The sequence below is a fragment of the Protopterus annectens genome, chromosome 9.part0 (assembly GCF_019279795.1).
Source record: "Protopterus annectens isolate FY-2018-M chromosome 9.part0, PAN1.0, whole genome shotgun sequence".
NCBI classification, from domain to species: domain Eukaryota; kingdom Metazoa; phylum Chordata; order Ceratodontiformes; family Protopteridae; genus Protopterus; species Protopterus annectens.
In genome coordinates, this window is record NC_056743.1 from 880,081,084 (window position 1) to 880,102,686 (window position 21,603).

Sequence of the window (21,603 nt, forward strand, 5' to 3'; positions counted from 1 at the left end):
AGAGGGGGTGAGAGAATAAAGGAGGATCAGTGTTGTATTCTGCAGAAATGGCTGAGGCATGAATTTTGATGGAGGAGAATGAAAGTCCACTGCTTAGCATCTCAGCTAGATACTGTAATATTTGAGGTAAATTCAGTATTCCAGGATTTCTCATTCCAGGCACAAAACCGTTTCCATTTTGTGGAGTAAGCTTTTCTAGTAGAAGGCCTTCTGGCCTCCAAAATGACATCCTGCACCTCCTTGGAGAGTAGGGTCTGTTGTGAAGTTAAGGAATCTTCCATGCAGCCAGATTGAGTGTTTTCAGCTGACTGTGAAGAGTTTTGAAGCTGTGCTGAGTCAGAAGAAGAGGCATTAGAGGTAGGGTCCATGGTGGGGAATGCGTCAGGCTCCTCAGGAGTGGGTACCAGTGTTGTCTTGGCCAGTCTGGAACAATGAGAATCATCTTTGGTCTGTCTGCTCTGGTTTTTAATAGAACTTTGGGCAGCAGAGGAAGAGGTGGAAAGGCATAAACTGTCATTGTTGTCCAACTGAAAGAGAGTGCGTCCACTCTCCAGGCCTGTGGATGAAAAGTCCTTGAGCAGAATTTTGCCAATTGGTGATTTTTGTGGGAGGCAAAGAGATCTATGTCTGGCCTTCCCCATGCTTGAATTATCTCTGTAAAAACTTGAGGATGCAACTTCCATTCGTGTGGATCTGTCATATTTCTGCTTAGGTTGTCTGCCAGCGTGTTTTCCTTGCCTGGCAAGTACTGTGCTTGAAGTTAGATTTGTAATTCCAGAGCCATGTTCCAAAGAGACATTGCCAGCCTGCATAGGGGGTATGAATGGTTTCCTCCCTGCTTGTTTATGTACCACATTACTGTGGTGTTGTCTGTCCTTATCAATAGTTGACCTGGATGCAGAAGATCTTTGAAAGCTATAATAGCATTTATTACTGCTAGCATTTCCTTTTGATTGATGTGAAGGTGCTTTTCTTTTTGGGACCATTTGCCCTGAATGCACCGATCTGTCATGTGCGCCCCCCAGGCGTAGTCCGAGGCGTCTGTTGTGATGACTTGATTTGCTTGAGGCTTGCAGAATGGGAGACCTGTGTTTCTTTAGCATGCTTGAGCCCACCACAGAAATTCCTTTTGAAGACATGGAATCAGTGGTATTATTGTTTCCAAACCGTGGCTGTGTTGAGACCATAGGTTTTTCAGGTACCATTGAAGTTTCCTCATATGCAGCTTTGCACATGGGATTAGTAGGATGCAAGATGCCATGAATCCCAGAGCCTGCAGGATTTTCCTTGCAGTCAGCCTGGTGAAATTTGCTGGTTTTCTGAAGTATTGATTTAGTTGCCCCTGTTTCTCTGGCGTGAGGTAGGCCATCTGGGTGTTTGTGTCCAAGTTGGCACCCAGGAAAATTATTGTTTGAGAGGGTATTAGCCTTGATTTCTTTTTGTTGACTGTGTATCCCAGAGAATTCAACAACATTATTACAAAAGCCAGATGTTTCAGAAGTATGTGCTTGCTGTCCGCTTGGATCAGGCAGTCGTCCAAATATGGGTATATTTGTATCCCTTGAAGTCTGCAGTAGGCAATTACTGATGCCAGGCATTTCGTGAATACTCTGGGCGCAGTAGATAAGCCAAAGGGCAATGCAGAGAATTGATAATGGGTTGAACCTGCAAGAAATCTGAGGTATCTTCTGCAATCTTATCTGATTGGGACATGCAGGTATGCCTCCTTGAGGTGCAATGTTACCAGCCAAGACTCCTTGCCCAGCATGGGAAGAAGCTGCTGTAATGTGAGCATCTTGAATTTTGGCACGAGTAAAAATGTGTTTAGGATGGATAGGTCTAAAATAGGTCTCCAATCGTTTCCTTCCTTGGTACCAGGAATAGTCTGGAGTAAAAACCTTGACCTTGTTCTTGTGTAGGTACCTCTTGAATAGCTTTCATGTCCATGAGATCTGAAATTTGTTTTTGTGCCTCTGCCCTTTGATTGTGTGGCAGGTTTGGCATGCCTCTCATTTTTGGAAGGGTGTGAAAATGGAATCTGTAGCCTCTGTTTATAATGTCCAGGATCCATTTGTCTTTTGTGACAATATGCCAATTTTTCGAAAATAATGCCAGTTTTCCGCCTAAAGGTGCTGCCATTTGAGCCTTGCTTGGCATGCAAAGGGGAAAGTCATTGGGTCTGCTTTCTGAATGGCTGTGAACTATCCTCACCACCTCTTTGTGTAGGAGCTTGCCAATGTCTGCCTCTAAATGATCCTTGAGATTGCCCTCTGCCCTCGGGCGCCTGTATCTACCTCTTTGGGGTCTGTCCGTGGCTGGAAAGGACCAATTTTTGGAAGGCCAATTTCTACTGAAACGTGGAGGTTGTACCTGTAGGAAATCTTTCACTGTTTGCATTGATTTAGCCTTTTCCTCCATTTTCTTTAATACCTCCTCAGCTTTAACACCAAATAATACATCTTTTTGCAGAGGGGCATCTAGTAATTTAGCTTTGACATGATCTGGTAAGGTTTGCTCTTTGAGCCAGGCATGTCTACGTATGACTGATCCTGTAACAGCAGCTCTACATGAGGCCTCTAAAGCATCAAAACCACATTGCAAGGTATGTTTACCCACTTGTTCTGCACTATGCATCAAATCCTGCAACTCCTTCAAGTCTGGTTGTTCAGGTTGTGACATTTTGTTTCTCAACTGTGATAACAGAAACTGTTGGTACTTTAACATATGGAACTGGCAGTTTAATGCCCTCATGGTTAACGTGGCTGAGGTGTATACCTTTTTCCCCCACCTTTCTAAAGCTCTGGAATCTCTCTCTGAAGGTAATGGATTTTTAGCAGTGGAGGCCTTAATTCCCTTGGGGCCCTGTGAGATAGTTTCTGGGTCAGTCGCATGGCTTTTGTATAGGAATTGGTGTGAGTCAGGAACCCAGTAATACCTGTCAGGCTTGACTGGGGCTGGAGGTAAAGAGTCTGGGTTAAGGCAGGCCTCCGAATACACATCATCTAGAATGTCTAAGACAGGAGGTATAGCCAGAGGCCTGTGCTGAGGGAGCAAGAGAAAATCCCTAATCCTTTTCTTGGAGTCTGAGTACTCTTGGCCTTCCCAGTGGAAGTGTTCCCTCAAGGTATGCAAGGTTTCCCCAAAAGAGTAATCCTCAGGGGGGGAAGACAGAGGGAATGGACTCCTCTGCATCAGAATCTTCAAAAGGGGAGTATGAATGTTCCTGGTCATCAGAATGCTCTGAAATAATGGAGGCCTGGTCCGAGGAGGGGGATTCTTCCTCCACCCTGGACCTTTTGTCCAGGGGGGGTTGAGAACCCCTGATAAGAGTAATCAAATCCTCAGCCATTTTGAGCATCTGCTTTTTAGGCATGTGGCCTTGAGAAGGGCCCTGTGGAGCTTGTCTCTTAGTATGCATGGCTGCTTTAGACTTAGTGAAAGCCTTGATAGAAAAAGAAGAGGAAGGCCTGAAGACACCTTGAGAGGTGGCAGACCTGTCTAAACTCTGAGTTTCACCGCCAAGAGTGGCTTCGGTATCGGTAGTCGGGGTGTGGGCCGAAGAGCCTGCGACCTCGGGTACAGTAGACACCACCAATGAAGTGTCGTCAGTAGTCAGGGACTGCGTAGGCGTCTCACTGAGAACCGGACCACCTGTAGTCGGCTTTGGCGTGGTGTCAGTAGAAGCCGCGGACCTTGTATATCGGTCCTTATCTTTGCGTCTTTTACTCAAAACTGGAGTCGGCGTATCCGACGACATAATGTAATTACATTTTTTGCCAAAATAGTGTTGGGCGAACTCCGCCCGACGCTTAATGGTGCGTCTGTTGAATGTAGCACAAAAACGACAGGCCGAGACGTTGTGGTCTGGGCCTAAACAAGGAATGCAGAGGGAATGAAAATCCTTATGCGGTATTTGCTTCCCACATGAAATACAATTATTAACTTTGTCTGACATTGGTCTGAGGCAAGAAAAGTTTCCCCAACGGGGTACTTAGCTTTCAAGAAGACTTCGGTTGCAAAATATTCATAATCTCAGGAGCTGGCCGACCGGCACTTGCGAACTGCTTCTGCTTCGGGCACTGCGCGGCAAGAAATACTGAAGAAAATGGCATCAGCTGGTTCTTTTATACCCCTGTCGCACTGACGTCAGGGAAGAAGCGACGACAACCGACACCGGACCTAGATTTTGGAATTCGGCCGACCGAGGACCCGCCTGACGGCAGGAAAACCCATCTGTTATGACTGCAGCTGTATGCACGATGAACATCTAGGATGTACTGTGCAAGCTTATGCTCCTGAATGTAAGACTGCCTGCACAGTGCATCTCTGAATACTGTTTCATAGGATTTGTACAAATTGCAAGGCTAATTATTCTAATGACCATGTATACCCTGCATATACCCACCCCTAGGCTGTACCTCCTTTCTCAGTAAGGGAAAGGACAGTTCCTCCAAGGGTAAATTTTAGGGTACCTATCCAGTCACACATGTTTACTTTGAAGGAAGATATTGTATCACTTTGTTTAACCTGCAGGGGTAGTTTATTACAGAGAATGGGAAGGCATCCGATGATGAACAAAATGTCATTGAGTGACTGGTTTATCTGGTGGTGGTGACTTACTGAGATATTGGAGGTCAAGGACCACCAGATCTCCAATGGCATGATAAGGAAAGCACAAATCGCCCCTCAGGATCCTATAGGACATACAGTACAAGAAACATGTTACCAGTCTCTCCTGGTAATTAATGCAGACCTTTTAGGAAATGCTAGGGCTTTTTAGTTAGGGACTGTTGGTTCATTTCAAGTTTGTGAATATGCTGAGTGATACACATACCCCACTATCACTTGGCAGACTGAAAACAGGCACCTGTTTCCTTTCAGTTTATTAACTGTAAAATACGTTTTTATAGTGTCTATAGTGTTTATACTGTCTATAATTACTTGACAGGGTACGGGGAATTATCACTTTTTAAATGCGTTACTCTTTTCTCTAAATGTACACATACTCATTGTTTCGATTTTTTGCCGTCCCTTAAAAGGCATCACTCTTGTATTATGCAAGTAAAACAAATAAAATAAAAATTAAAGAAAGTTGAGAGTTATTTAATTTGGAGAGGTTAGCAGCATGTAAAACTGAAGATGCTAATTTGATGCTTCAATAGCAACAATGATCTTTATTTTAGCAAGGCTACTGAAGTACTTTCTGTCAGCAATGCAGACATTACCACGGCATACTGACTATTCCTTCACAATACTGTTTATTTAAGTGAAGTGTCATGGAGACAAACATGGTAGCTGTGATTTGTGCTGCTAGGCTAGTTCCACAGCTGAAATGATGTTTATTTCAGTGTGTTTACCAACCTCCTTTCTGTAAGTACTGTAAGATTTACCATGTGTACCCCTAACTAGCCTTGCCAACAAGCACTTGTGTTTTGGAATATTACTTTGTCCTTATTGTATGATTTTTCCTTCTAGTACAGTATAAATGACTGAACATCCTTTCCCCTTATTATGACTGTCTGCGTGCCTTCAGTTATAGGAATTGCAAGATAAAACGCTACAGGGGTATTTGCTGGAAACAAACTGGTGGAATGCATACAGCCATTGGTTTCTATGATGCACTCAACAAAGTACAGCACCATTTCAAGCATAGTTAATGGGTGGACCATTGTTCTGCTTTGACTGCACCCTCCCACCAATAAATTTCTGTGAAGCACAGGGTTCCACTCCCACTCTGTCCCCTGTATACCACCTTACACTCTGAAACTGCAGGTGTCAGATGCCACTTCAGTAACTATGAATTCCAAGTAGTGTGTAAAAAGGTACTGAACCAATGCAGCTACTCTCTGCCAAATCCATTGTCAGTTAGTAAATGACACAAATTAAACTGCATACAATAAAAATGTCACATACACGTTACTTTAATATATAAGTATACAAATAAAAATGGTATGTCAAACAGTGTCACACACAGTAATCCCCTACTCCTAGAATTAGCATATTTACTACACTCACATGTCTACTCCCTTTAAGGCACAGAGACCACCTTGCGAGACCAATCATAAGAATGGAGGGTCTCATTCATGTAGAATTTGAGAGCCAGGAAGGTAGCTGTCTCCATCAGTCTAATTTCCACCTACACAAATACAGATGGGGACTTCTGGAAGCTCTAGCTGCAAATAATGCTGTTGAAACATGTATTCTAGCTTAAACAGTTATTACTAGAATAAATCTTTTATTTACTCATTTATTCAGTCTGTTCACTCATTTACACTTATGAGCCGGAGTGTACTGAACATGTTGGAGTCCTACTTTGCTAAATGCATTTTGGTTGTATATTGTCCTTATTTCACTTCGGTTTGGAGTTGCTGGGTTAACTGGATTTTGTTACTTGCTCTTGTTTCATCTGAACTTGGACCAGACACAGCAGGTGAGTAGTTTTGAGTTAACTGTTCATAGGTTCATAAGTGTTTACTAGGCTAACAGCCACAATGGCCTTTTTAAGCCTAGGCATGCATCCCAAATCTCTGACAAGTTCTGATACCCTTGATAAATGTGAGCATGGGCCTGGGAGGTGAACCATTTACAGGTTACCTGTGTCCATTACAGATATAGGTACCGAACCAGGGATGAATTTCCAGTTTCCCATACAAATGCCCAAGTTGCACTTGAATTGGGTGAGGGAGGAACTCTGCTTCACATTGATGGGGAGCCTGCTCCACAGACGGGGCAGTCTCTGGGATTATTGCCCATCTCTTCAGCAGGTCCTATTTATATCACAAGCAAGGTTTAAGTCTTTAGAATGGGTAATTCTAATGCTGTTTGTTTTGTGGATATGCAGGAGGTACATCAGAGTGGAGTTTGACAATGCCTTATATGCCAGACATAGATCTTCCCTCAAAAGCCTGTAGGAGACAAAATACAGGGACAGGACTTTGAGGCGGTCTGCATATGACATTTTACTTATGCCCTGTATTCTTTTAGTGAGGAACCTCTGTGGACGTTCCAATTGCTGGATGTGCCTGGTTAGGTACACACCAAAGGGTGCACTATACTCAATGACAGGTTTGACGAATGCCGAATACAGTGGTACAATGACTTCCTTGGACTTGGATAACACACCTTTGTTTACAAGTTGCACAACATAGAATGATTTCCTCACCACTGCAGGCACGTGATGGTCAAAGGCTAGATTACTATCTATGTGTGTCCCTAAATCCTTGACTACTGGGTCAACTCTATGGGGTTTGTTGTCAATATGACAGTTACCAGGGAAGGATGACTTCCCAAAGGGTATTATTATGCATTGCTTGGCTTAATTTTAGTCCACGGCTCTGACACCAGTTGTTTGTGTCAGCCCCTCCTGACGAACATTTGTGTCAGTAACAGCTCCTAATTTGCAATTTGACACTGGCCTTGACTTCTGAGAAGTAAATGCCAAAAAGGAGCGGTCCAAGGACTGATCCCTGAGGGACTCCACTTGTGATTGGCCTCTTTGTAGAGGTGGACTCTCCAATTCCAATTTTCTGGGTGCTGTGAGCCACTTGGTTATCCACCGGGGGACATATGGGTTTGTACCTAACCTCTTGAGTTTGTCAACAATACCCGGGCGGGATATTGTGTCAATTGCCTTGGCTAGGTCAAGGTAGGCATTGTGAACGACTTTGCTCTCATCCATTGCTTTGCTGACCTTCTCAATGAAGTCCACCAGGTTCAGTAGGCATGACCTGCCCTTGACGAAACCAAACTGGGTTGGGTCCAGTATCTGGAGGTTTACTATATCTTTATTGATCATCTCCATGACAATTCTTTCCATGGCTTTACATACAAGACTAGTGAGACTTATGCGTCTGTAGATGGTCCACCTTTGTGCAGAGGGATGACTGCTGTCTTTCTCCATTCATGAGGCATGAAGTCTGTTTGGAGGCTACAGTTAAATAGTAAATTTCAGAGGCCATGGCAGATCATGTTTCATGCTACTTAGAAGGCATCTTGGGATACTGTCTGGGCCCACTGATGCAGTGTTCTTGGTCTTAGAAAGAGCATCAAGGACCTGTTCCCTTATGACAGTAGGGGGGGTATATTTTATATATCCTGAGGGAAGGTTGAGGGGGAGGAGAGGGGTAAAGCTGGAGCTGAATTTATCAGCCAGGAGGTTCACTATATCTTCTGGCTCAGAATAGGTGGCTCCATTTACAATGAGCTCTGCACACAATTGGGTATTGCCTTTGAGGTTGCAGACATAGCTAAAAATTGCTTTGTGGTTGTTCTTCGCCTAGGATGCCAAACATACCTCAAATATGGCTTTGGTAGACTTTATTTATCCTCCGAGTTGTTTGTTTAGTTTGATGAGAGCGCTTTTATCCTGCTGGGTGCTGCACCTCCTAATTTTTGCCATGAGTTTCTTCCTCCTGTTATACAGCCTACTGATTTTGTGATTTCACCATGTAAAATCATGAAGCTGATCTTAGTAAAGACAATTGTACTGTTTTGTGAAGAGCAGGCCTTGCCTGCTTAATCTGGATGACTTTTTTTGAGAGTATGACTGATGTCATTCATTAAGATCATTCTGTCCATGCAACTTTTCTCAACCTTTCTAGGTTAACTGACAATTCCTCTTACAGACACTGTGGATAAGATTTATGTTACTTGACAAATCGCTAACTGGCTCCCTGACTGTGGGAAACAAGGTCTGAGGTGGTGATACCATCACATCTAACAAATCATTACTGGAGCCCCTCAGGAATCTCTGCTGGGTCTCCCCCCTCTCTAGCATCTAATTATCTGACTTGAAGACATATGTCCAAGTTTTGCAGTTTATCAAGTTTGCAGATGACTGCAAATCTGAGTGCCAATACTGAAACCCCCAAAGGCTTTTACTCTTCAAGAAGGGTTACACAAAGTCAGCATCTGGGGTTCTGACCATGGCATTAAGCAATGCAGAAAAATGCATTAACCTTATATCCCCCATCTGACGACCTTAAGAATTTGACAAGTGCCTCGTCTCCCACTGACCTGATCTGTAAAAGCCAGCAGTTATATTTGGGAAATAAGTACTTTCCATTGATTACCACATAATGGAATCACATTTAAGATCAGTGCAGTAATTAGAGATCTTGGCACTTTCATTGACAACGAACTGTCCTTTGATAAAGTATCAGTTACAGTAACGAATTGCCTAGTTAATTATCAACGGTATATCTTCAAGATTCAAAAAGTCTTAGTCACCTCTACACACCTTCCTTCCTTATTTGGCTGATCACTGAATATAATGAATATAATGCTCCAGTTGGTCTGTATATTATGAAACATGTCTTCTACCTTGAAAGGCCTAAACCCAACATTTCATTCCAAGAGAATTAAAGGGCTAGGTCCCCCTTAGGTATCCAGACAGAAAGTACAGTTGTGTAAGTAAATATACCATAACAGTCGATGTTCAAACAAATCACTCTTGCAATAGCCTGTGACAACCAGACGGCTCCCAAAGTTCAAGGGCATCTTCCATGTACCATAATTGCGGAAACGCTTAAGGAGAGCGAAATAAAGTTAGTGGTTAGGGTCACCAACCCTTCCAAGCTTTCTTGCCTCAGAGTAAGGGAGGCTATTGCCCTGCATGCTACAAATGCGGAAGGGAAAAGATTTCCACACCCTGGTATAAAATATAACAAAATAAGGGAGGTGGAGAGAGGGTGTTCCTACTGCAACAGTGATCTATTTGAACATCTACTGTTATGGTAAGTTTACTTAAGCAACTGTACTATGTTCATGAATAGATCACTGTAACAGTAGCCTAATGTATTTTGTGAAATATAACAGTTTAGAAAGAAAGAGAGAAGGAAGGATCAAAATCCAGTAGCCCTTGGAGAATAGTCCTAAGAAAGCCTGCTCTAGACTTAAGAGAAACTCTCACTTTTAGTGCTTGGTGAATATGTACATTGATGACAAAGTTGCTGCTTCTCGTACATTTCCAGAGTCCACTTCTTTCCAAAAAGCCACAGAAGTAGCCAATTTCCTAGTACAGTGGGCCTTTACCCTGCCTGAAAGTGTGGTATGGTGAGAGTAACAAAAAACAATAGCATACGACAACCTTTCAGAAACTGTCTGCTTTGACAATGACTGCCCCTTTTTCTTACCTTCCATAGCAAATAATCAGGTGATCAAAATTCCCGAAAGTTACTGACCTGTCAATGTGGTCTCTGAGCTGCCAGTGTACTTCCTGAGTGTAAAATTGTCTCTCCCCCTATTTTTTGTAGTTCTGATAGGAACCAGAAATGAACAGCCTGGCTTAAGGTGAACTCAGAAACCACCTTTAGGCATAAATGAAGGGCTTGTTCTTAAAGTTGCACTATCCTTGTGGAAGATTAAATAAGGTTGAATTAACATAAGAGCTTGTAACTCACACTCTCCTTGCAGAAAACAGAGCAATGAAAAGCAATGTTTTCCAAGAAGGAATCGCTTGTCTTCTGGATACATGAATATGTAAAAACCCCTTTCAAGAAATATTAAGATGGGGTAGAAAGGGCAATCCATGGACATACATGGACAGATATCTAGCATGTGAATCTTGAAAGAAGAGTAAAGAAAGGCCAGAGAATAATACCTCACACAAATACTGTAGAACCAAAGGAGTCTGGGTCTGAAAAGGCCCTGGTTTTTACTTTATCACCAACTACACAATCTTTTTCCACTTAACCAAATATGACATTCTAGGTATTAAAAATTATATCACCCAGTCAGTGAAATGAACAAGCTGAAGTATATCAAACAACCCCTGTCTTGTGCGAGTTAAGTTCACCCTGCAAGAAAGCTTGTGGTAATTGCCCTTGGCCATTTTCAAGAAATGCACATCTGCCTGGGCCAAAAGGGAGTTGCCACAATTATTCTTGGAAAGTCCTACTAAATCTTAAGAATTTTGGTTACAAGTGGAACAGGTGGAAAGGTATACATGAACATTTCATCCATGGGAATGAAAAGGCATCTGTCCTTCCAGGCTATTGTACAAGGAGTCCTGGAGCAGAATTTTTTTTAACGGTCTGTTGTGAATGGAGGAAACATATCTGTTTGAGAAGTTCCCCACAGTTTGATCAATTCCCGGAAGGTCCTGGGGTTCAACTTTCATTCACTGAAGTCAGCCCTGATCCTTCTCAGCTTGTATGTAACAACATTCTGCTCTGATGGATTTTAAGTAGCTTATGGGAATAGATTGCGCTTAGTTGCTAGTTCTCAGACTACCATAGTTAGTGTGAAAAAGGGGTAGGATCTGGTTCCCCCATTTATGCCCCAAATCACTGTGGCACTGGCTGTTACTGCTTGAAGAGGGCCTGCAATCCAAAGATAATTTAAAGATATGAGAGCATTTATTAGAGCCATCATTCTTTGACATGACATTTATGTGTTTCAGTCTGTCTTGCTTATTCCATTGACCCTGAACTTGCATCATCTGAAAAACAGCACTTAAGCAAAGTCTGAGGCATCTGTGGTTACAAACTGGGTAGAAGATGGAAGGGAGAATGAGAGATCTGGGTTGGGAGTTGACTAGTCCACCTACCAGAGTAACTACCTTTTCTCAAATCTGAAATGACAGTTGTCCAAGCTGACATGAGGAACCACTGAATCTTCCTCATGTAAAGTCTGGGCAAGGAAGCATGAGAATTGTAGAGGCCATGAAACCCAAAATCCTGAGACATCAAACATTGTTTCTTGTAGAAGTCTGCATTGTAGTGAGAAAGAAAAGCCATCATGAGGGATGTATCCAGGAGACACCCCAGAAACACTACCCTTTGAAAAGGAATTACAGAAGATTCCTTTATGTTCACTTGAAGTTCAAGACTGAGAAAAAAGATTCTTTACCCAATTCAGAGATTGACAACTTGTAAAAGAAACTGTAAAAATAAGGTATTCATCTAAATGTGGAAAAATGTGAATACTCTGCAGCATATAATGGGCTACTATAGGAACCACACATTTTGTAGACATTCTTGGAGCTGTAAACAAGCCAAAAGGTAAGGCAAAAATTGAAAATGGGAACCAGACACAGAAAATTTTAAAATACATCTGAAATCCTTCAGTACTGGAATGCAATGATGAGCATTTTTTAAATCCAGAGTTACCAGAAAACAGAGGTGGGGGCGAGAGGTAACAAGACTGTAAAGAAAGCATTTTGAATTTTAGGTTTTTGATGCTAAGGTTTAGAAAAGAAAGGTTCAGGACAGGTCTCCAGTTTCCTCTTTCTTTGGAACCAGAATGATTCTTGAATAAAACACTTCCCTTATTTGATCTCAGAGAACAAGCTCTTTAACACCGAGTGGTCTACTTCAAAATCTTGATGCCCATATAACAGGCATTCATTTATGCGAAACGAAAATAGGGAAAGATGAAATACCACAACAACAAAATTTTCCAAGGGTAAGTAAACACTTGCCCAACATGTCCTTTTCTTCACTGTAGTGTTAACATGGAGTTGGTAGTTGGGTGTGTGTGGGTGGCATCGCCCCCCACCTAGGTGGGTTTTACTTACCTCGGTGTGTGTTTACTTACCCTGGGAAAATTCTGCTGTTCGGGTATTTAATCTTTTGCTATTTTCGTCTTGTGTAAATGAACGTCGTTTATATGGTTGTTGGGATTTCTAAGTAGATCCCTCCCTGAGATAGCATGTTTTCTACAACACAAACAGGGAGTTTTCATTGGGTGGATGCAGAAGAATCCATTGAAAACAAGTTCCATTGCCAGTGGTAACCCTTTTGAATGAGTCCCAAAGTACAGTTGTGTACACTTACCATAAATGTAGATGTTACAGTGTATTCACTGTTGCAGTCATTACATTTGGGTTATCTGCCTGCAGGTAGCCCTCAGCCAGCCTGAATACCAGAGTCTTGGATTCCTGTATCGGATGCTGTCTCTTCTTCCATGATGTCAGGTCGTCAAGGGTATAAAACATGCAGCCAATGCCATTATATCAGTTTTTCTTGCCCCAGATGTCAGATGCCCCCACAAAGGGACGCAATTATATGTTATGTTACACCTCCATCAAAAAAGAAAATACTTGAAGCAGAAATCTTAAAACAAGAAGCAAAGGTAGAGCCAAAAGAAGTCAGGGGGCTGGAGGGAGGGTAACCAGGACTGCAACAGTGAATACCCTTGAACATCTACATTTATGGTAAGTGTACACAACCGTACTATGTTCTACATGTTTCAATGTTGCAGTCATTACATTTGGGTTGATTCCCAGAGCTAAGGAAGGGAGGAGCATTAGGGCCAGCTATTAAGCCCTGCAAAACTGCAGTGGCAAAATCAGCTCTGGATTTAGAAAAATATACATGTGGTAATACTTGGTGATGGTATGTAAAGAGCTCCAGGTAGCAGCTTCTAGATGTCCCTGGTAGGGGACCCCTCTGAGAAAGGCTGTAGAGGTAGAGGTAGATGCAGCCCTGGTGGAATGTGATCTTATACCCTGTGTGGTAGGTTTTCCATGGTATTTATAGCAGAAATTAATGCAATGGGCTATCCATTTAGAAATGGTTTGCTTTGAAATGCCCTTCCCTTCTGCTCCTGCAGCAAAGCCAACTAGCAGCTGTTCAGATTTTCTGAGAGGCTTAGTCCTGTCCAAATAAAATCTCAGTTGTCTGTGCATGTCCAAATAGTGCAGAATCCGTTCTCTTTTGTTTTGTGGATTCGGGAAAAAGGTAGGAAAATGAATGGATTAATTTAGGGCCACATTAAACACCACCTTGGGCATAAAAGAAGGATTGGTCCTGAGGGAAACCCTGTCTGCATGGAAGATAATGAAGGGCTCCACTGCCATGAAGGCCTGTAATTCAGACACTCTTCTTGCTGATGTGATGGCTAGAAGGAAGGCTGTTTTACAAGAAAGGAATTTCAACTCTGCAGTTGTAGCTGGTTCAAATGGAGGGAGAGTTAGCTTTTCCAATACAAAGTTAAGGTCCCAGGCTGGAGTAGGGGCTTGCCTGAGGGGAGGTCTTAAATTTTAGCCCCCCTGAGGAATTGCCTTAACAGGGGGTGATAGAAGAGGGGTGGTTCAGTATTATAATGTGCTGAAATTGCAGAGGCATGAATTTTAATTGACGAGAAGGATAAGCCCTTGAGGAGCATTTCTGTTAAGTACTGAAGAATATGAGGTAAGCTGGGCACCGTAGTGCCCATACCCTGGGTCTGGCTCCGGGAAAAGTATCTTTTCCACTCTTTAGCATAGGATTTTCTAGTACTAGGTCTCCTTGCTTCCAGAATGACATCCAGCACCTGCTTACTGAGGGATGCTATTGGAGAGCTCAAGGATTTAGCAAGGCTGCAAGGTTCTGGTTTTTTGCTGAGGGTGCAGAATCTGGCCCGCCTGCTGGGACAGCAGGGAAGGTGTCTGAGGTAGGTGCCATGGATCCAGCAGTATCATGCTGCGCAAGAGGGAGTACCAGTGCTGGTGGGGCCAGTCTGGTGCAATAAGTATTGCCCTGTTTGATCTTTAGCAGAACCTTCGAGAGGAGAGGCAGAGGGGGAAAGGCATAAACCAAGAGGCTTTTCCAGGTAAAGGACAGGGCATCCACTTTCCAAGCTTAACTGTGGGGAGTCCTTGTACAGAATTTGTCCAATTGGTAGTTCTGGGGGGAGGCAAACAAGTCTATCACTGGAGTCCCCCATTTGTTCCTTAAGAGGCTGAATATTTTTGGTTCCAGTTTCCATTCGTGTGGGTCCATGAGATTTCTGCTTAGGTCACCTGCCAGTGAATTTAGCTTGCCTGGCAGGAATTGAGCTTGTAGGTGCACTTGGTAGCTCAAAGCTGTGTTCCACAGAGCCATGGCTAGTCTGCAGAGAGGGTACAAGTGGGTTCCCCCCTGCTTGTTTATGTACCACGTAACTGTGGTGTTGTCTGTCTTTACCAATAATTGTCCTGGAAGGATGTGGTCTTTGAAGGCTGTCAGGGAATTCTGTACAGCTAACATTTCTTTTTGGTTGATATGCAGCTGCATCTGACTCGGGTTCCATTTGCCCAGAAATGCACTGCCCTGCCAAGTGAGCCCCCCATGCATAGCCTGATGCGTCTGTTGTTAGGGTTTGGGCGGCAGGGGGTAGACTGAAAGGAAGCCCCTTGCTGTGGTGGCAGGCCTCTGCCCACCAAAGGAACTCTGTCTTTATACAAGGAATGATAGGAATCATTGATTCCAGGTCCTGAGAATGTCGACACCATTGGCTTTTTAGATACCACTGTAGTTTCCTCATATGCACAGTCTTGCATATGGAATTAGTAGAATGCAAGAAGCCAGAACCCCATGGCTTGCAAAATTTTCCTTGCAGATAGCTGGGTCTTTGTGGCCAGTAGTTTGAAGCAGGTTGTCAAATAAACTTGTTTCTCTGGCGTGAGGTAAGCCATCTGGGAAGTTGTGTTCAAGCTTGCTCCCAGGAACACAATTTGTTGGCAGGGTACTAGATGAGATTTCTTTTTGCTTACGGTGTACCCCAGTGATGTTAGAAGTTTCTTTACAAATGCCAGATGATTTAGTAGCATGTCCTGGCTTTCTGCCTGAATCAGACAATCGTCCTGGTATGGGTATATCTGAATATTTGTCTGCCTGCAAAATGCAATGGCTGGAGCTAGACACTTGTGAATTCCCTGGGTGCAGTAGATAAGCCAAAGGGAAGTGCAGAAAACTGACAGTGCATGGAGCCTGCCCTGAAGCGTAGATATTTCCTGCAAGATTCCCTTATTGGAATGTGCAGGTAAACTTCCTTTAAGGCTAATGTTGCCAACCAGGCATCTTTGCCTAGCACAGGAAGCAGCTGTTGAAGTGTTGCATTTTGTATTTTGGGATTACCAAAAAGGTGTTTAGACTAGATAGGTCCAGGATATGATGTCAGGAGCTGTCTTTTCTGTGTACCAGGAAAAGTCTCGAATAAAAACCTTGTCCCCTTTCTTCTGCTGGGACAGGCTGAATATTAAGACACAGAACCTGCTGTGGAGCCTCTGCACACCGATTTGGGGGTAGGTCTGGCCAACCGTTTGGGGTTGGTAGGGTGTGGAAGTGGAATCTGTATCCTTGGGGAAACTATATTTAAAACTCATTTGTCCTGGGTAATGAGTTCCCAGTTTTTTGAATACAGGGCGAGCTTTCCTCCTAAGAGAGCAGGCAGTTGAGCAGGGCTTGGTAGGGTTAAGATTAAGTCATTGTGACATTTTTCCGTAGGGGGGGTGTCTTACTACTTCCTGGTTTGGAAGTGGGAGCCCCCCACTGCCTAGGCCTGTGTGTAGCCTGAGACTGTAACCTAGGTGGTCTGCTGTTCCTGGGTTTGGACTGAGAAGGCCTGGAAGAGACTGGAAAGGACCATTTCTTTGAATCCCAATGCCTACTAAATCTGGGAGGCTGTACTTGCAGGAAATCTTTAACAGTTTGCATAGATTTAGCTTTTTCCTCCATCTTTTTGAGGATGTCTTCTGCTTTGTTGCCAAACAGACGGTCTTGGTTTAAGGGAGCATCCAGTAATTTAGCTTTAACATGATCTGGCAAGTTTTGCTCCTTAAGCCAAGCATGCCTTCGAAGTACAGACCCAGTGACAGCAGCCCTGCAAGATGCTTCTAAAGAGTCAAAACCACATTGCAAAGTATGTTTACTAACTTCTTTAGCAGAATGCATTAAATCCTGTAATTCTTTATGTTCAGCACAGTCAGGAATCAACATCATTTTCTGTTTAAGTAGTCCCATAATATGCTGCTGATACTTTAACAAATGAAACTGGCAATTTAAGGCCCTAATGGCCAAAGGAGTAGAAGTGTATGCATTCTTACCCCATCTGTCCAAGGCCCTAGAATTTCTATCAGAGGGGGGTAGGATTTTTGGCAGCAGTAGCCTTAATGCCCTTTGGTCCTTGGGAAATGGTCTCTAGATCCGCAGTAGGATTCTTGAAGAGGAACTTGTGAGAGTCAGGTACTCTGTAATACCTGTCAGGTTTTCTGGGAGCTGGAGGTAAAGTGTCTGGGGACAGGCTAGATCTCAAGAAGGCATCATCTACAATGTCCAGAACAGGAGGTATAGCTAAAGGCCTGTATTGAGGGAGGAGTAAGAATTCCCTAAGTCTCTTTTTGGAGTCAGAGTAATCCTGGCTTTCCCAGCGGAAATGCTCCCTAAGAGAGTGTGCAAGGTTTCACCAAAAGAAAAATCTTCTGGAGGGGAAGCAGAGGGACTGGAATCCTCTGCATCAGAATCATCATACGTAGATAAGGGCAAATCCTGGTAATCAGAAGAAACAGAGATTTCAGAATCCTGATCAGAAGAATCAAAAGGAAAATCAGTTCTAGGTCTCTTAGAGGAGGAATGCGGGCTTCCCCTAATTAATGTAATAAGGTCTTCAGCCATTCTAAGTATTTATTTTTTAGGCATATGGGCCTGACCATGCGGTTTGGACATCGGTTTTGTAGGCGTGGTACGAGTTTTAGGCCTGGATGAAGAAGATGGCGTTGGTTTAAAATGCAAATCTGTAGGCCTGAATACACCCTCAGAAGCCAATGCCTGCACAGCGGCTCCGGACCCATCCAAGGTAGAGACATCTGCAGGTTCCATAGTCGAAGAAGCATCTCGTGGCATACCAGACTCCGAATAGGTCTCAGTAGAGGCCTGTGAATCTGAAGTAGTGGTTATAAGGGGCTGCAAAAGTGCTTCACAGAGTACTGGCGAACTGGCAACTAGCTTAACGGAAGCGTTGTCGGCAGTTTTGGACCTATGCGGTCTGTCTCTGTCTTTATCCTTACATTTTTTCAGAATATCTGTAGTTGGATGGCTTACCGAAGCCATTTCTGGATAGTTAAACAGTGTACCAAAATAATTAGCTGTGAAAATAGACCGACAAACGAATAGTTTGGGGGTTAAATAAGGCACAAAACCGACAGCGAGGAACGTCGTGGTCTAGGCCTAAGCAAGGAATGCAGTACAAATGAAAATCTTTATGAGGTACTTGCTTTCCACAGGTAAGACAATTGTTAACTTTTACTGACATCGGTTAAGAGCAAGAAAAAGGATCCCCCCCTGTACTTAGCTTTTTTCAAAGACTTCAGTACTGAAACTCGAAAATGAAAATTTCAGGAGTCGGCCGACCGGCACTTGTGAACTGCTTCTGCTTCGGGCACCGGGCGGCAAGAAAGACTGATGTAATGGCGTTGGCTGCACGTTTTATACCTTTAACAACCTGATGTCATAGAAGAAGAGACAGCATCCAATGCATGAATCCAAGACTCTGGTATTCAGGCTGGCTTGAGGGCTACCTGCAGGCAGATAACCCAAATGTAATGACTGCATCAGTGAAACATGAACAACATCCCAAATGTCTGAGGTTATCTTTTGTCACAGAGCCACAGATGGAAGTGAAGACCTAGACTTTAGGACAGTTTTATGAAAGGGTACACAGTCTGCTTTGTTAGATTGTCCTAGGTTCTAGGAGGATCCTCCCTTCTTTTATGAAAAATCTGTAAAACTCCCTGAATTAATTTTCCCCTTTCATTAAATCTTTTAAGGACTTCAGATCAGGAAGGACCAAATAACTTTTTTATTCTGGATCACGGCTTTGACATTCTCTGACAAAGTCTGGGAAGATAGCCACGGAAACCTTCCCATCACTGAAGGAGTAGTTTCTGCTTTAGATCCAGGGTCCTTCACAATATGGAAGGTTAGGAAATGATCACTGTGAAGGAGCCTGCATGAAATGAAAACAGAGAGAGGGCTTTTAACTTATCAGAGTAGCTTAGAGAGTTTAATAAAGTCATTTTCTTGGTTAGGAATCTGTGGGAACTCTACTTTAGTGGACAAATAAACCAGCAAAACCTAAGGATAATTAAATCTATCTGACTTCTTTTTTTTATCCTAATTTCTGTATTCATGATTCTTCTATCAATTTGTATAGTGAGATTACACCAGTACAGTTCAATGACACTGGGCAAAGTAATTTAGGAACATTGGTCCTGTTGGCAAGAGAAGGATGAGGGTAGCTGCCAGGAAGGTTTGGAAGAAAAATCTGGTAATATACAAGCAGCCTATTGTTACAGTGAATTTTGTGTTACACTGTGCTGTTTTACAACATACTACTTACTGTTTTCATTAAAATACAAACTAGTTTAATAATACTGGTTGAAGACATGATAAACTCAATAAAAGCATATTATGTTGGAAAAAAATAAAAAAAAGGAAATAATTTCTTTCTTACTTGACAAGACTCAGCAGTAAACGTAACCAAGAAACAATAAAAACTCACCGATTTGCATCATTTCCCTTGATCCGTTTCCATGGCTCACTGACTTGGATGTACTGATTTCCAAGGCGAGAGATGTTCAGGATACACCTGAGAGCATCACGAATCCTGGCAAAATGACAAACACAGAACACGGTGTTCAAACATTTGCATTTACACACACACACACACACACACACACACACACACACACACACACACACACACACACGTGTGCGTATATATATATATATATATATATATATATATATATATATATATATGAAAAAATGTTGTAAATACTTAACAGTTTTAAGCTGGTGAAAAATGGTGCAATATCTTACAAGAAATGGAGCAGACAGCTCAAAATGCTAAATATTTTGACCAAAGCTGAAAGCAAGTAAAGAAAATTATTTTGTCTTTCTTCCGGAATACTTAGCATTTAGCCTTATAGCTAGTAGAAAATGACCTGTGAGAGTGCAGGCACAGCTAAGGAAGCTCTTAATATTGAAGAAGACCTGAGTTCAATTAGCAGCTCAGGCACCTGCTGTAGGTAGTGTGCGATGGAGGAAAAGGAATGACAAGACAGAGCATGCTCACATCTGTGGGTAATTACAATGCTCAGTAACAGTGTGGAGCAAATCCTAGCAGCTGGTTAGTACTTTGAAAGACTCCTAGGTGACAAGATGGCTTGGTATATGGGAAGACTTCTTGGTAGAAGAAACTGTAAATGAAACACATGAACTTTATACACATACACTGTACTTATTAATATTAAACAAATTTACATTTCTAACACTACTGTTCACTGAAATTACTTGGTAGCTTACTTGACTTTCTCGAGGAGTCTGTTGTACTGTTGGAGTTCCACTGTCACATGAGCAAGTACTTTCTTGTCATCTGAACTGAGTACCATCTCTGGAACATGGCCATCAAAAAATTTACAGACAAACATGGCAGCCCTGTCAATAATACAGATGCAATAAAGATTAGGTTAGTAGGAAGTAAAAATAACACACAAAAAAATCCAACCCCCAGTCTACCAGTAGTCCTTATATTCAGTGAAAATGTACCTCTCCATAAACCACAGTGCTTAGATAACTTTCTGTTGTGAAACTCAAAGCGGTATCCACTTTAAGTCGCTTCAAGGATCACCCTTGGTAAAAAAAGGAATCTTCACAGTCAAGTAGGTCCACCAGGTAATACGTATGACAGCCAGTGTTGTACAAAAGTATTACATCAGGGGATTAATACTGCAAGCTGTTAAATGAGCTACTCCCTACGCTCCAAGATTTGATTCTATCAGCTTTACCTACTGTGTGACTGAGTAAGTCACTTAACCAAAGAGTGCTCCTGTGCAGAGTCTGAAAAAGGTCCATGTGGATCAAACAAACACAAAAGAAATACAAATAAACAAATGAAAATCTAAATAATTACAGGATTTGATTTTTTTTTTTTTAATCAAAATCCTTTTCTCTTGCTACAGCAACTCAGTCCTGATTACTTTTTCCGGTCTTCCTCAAAACTCCTACAGGCATTGTGCAAGGTTCACACTATTCTACACTAACCAGGGAATTAGATGATGTGGACTGGGAGCCAAGTATATCTGTCTACATTAGTCAGCTTGATCTGATGACAAGCAAAATGAAACACTATGTGAGCCAGGTCCCTATGGGGCAGATGATGGCCTCTCTCTATTTGGGCTCTTCTCACAAACAGATGCTGATCTAAACAACCAACAGCTTTGCATATCAGAACAAAAGAAAGGTGCCAGCACTACCAAAGGGTCCAGTGGCACTGGAACTTACTTCAGACAAGGGATCAATGGAGATGAAGCATACTGAAGACACTAAAGCCAATGGGGGATTGAACCTGGAGCTAACTGCGCACACTAGTTAATCAAGGCACCCTATTGCAAGTCAAACTCCCCCTAACCTAGTCAGTCAAAAGCACACCACAGAACTTGCTTTCTACCAAACAATCCATTTTTCAACTGTGTGGTCTTTCAATACTGGCAAATAAGTGGCTTTGAAAGAAATGGTTACAAACCCCACAAATACTGGATGCTCTGCTGTTAAAAGTGGGGTCAGTCAAGAGGTGGTTATGCAGCTGTCAGGTAAAGTATCTCTCCAATCAAAATCCATTATGGGGTCCATCAAAAATTCCCCCAAATCTTCTGGATAAATCCAACTTGACTACAAATACCATTCAGAATCACAAAGGGTACTGCCACATTACTGACTGTGTATTAAAGTAAAATAAGCAGCCCCTGTAGCGTATCAACAGTATCTTTACACTGCTATGCAAGACTCTTAAATCTTGCAGATTATGGATGACTGTGAAATATACCAGACACTTTCTCACCAAAGGCACTGCACAATTTCC

At 42.6% G+C, this 21,603-nt stretch overlaps 1 protein-coding gene across 1 annotated transcript in view; it reads right to left on the minus strand.

Annotated features, from left to right (window-relative positions):
- MARS1 (methionyl-tRNA synthetase 1) overlaps positions 1 to 21,603 on the minus strand; it is a gene marked incomplete in the record, with an annotated part of 618,581 nt that overhangs the window by 98,518 nt on the left and 498,460 nt on the right. Inside the window, 2 exon segments of the mRNA XM_044083612.1 lie at positions 19,243 to 19,347; positions 20,049 to 20,180. Coding sequence (XP_043939547.1) covers positions 19,243 to 19,347; positions 20,049 to 20,180 — 237 coding nt within the window.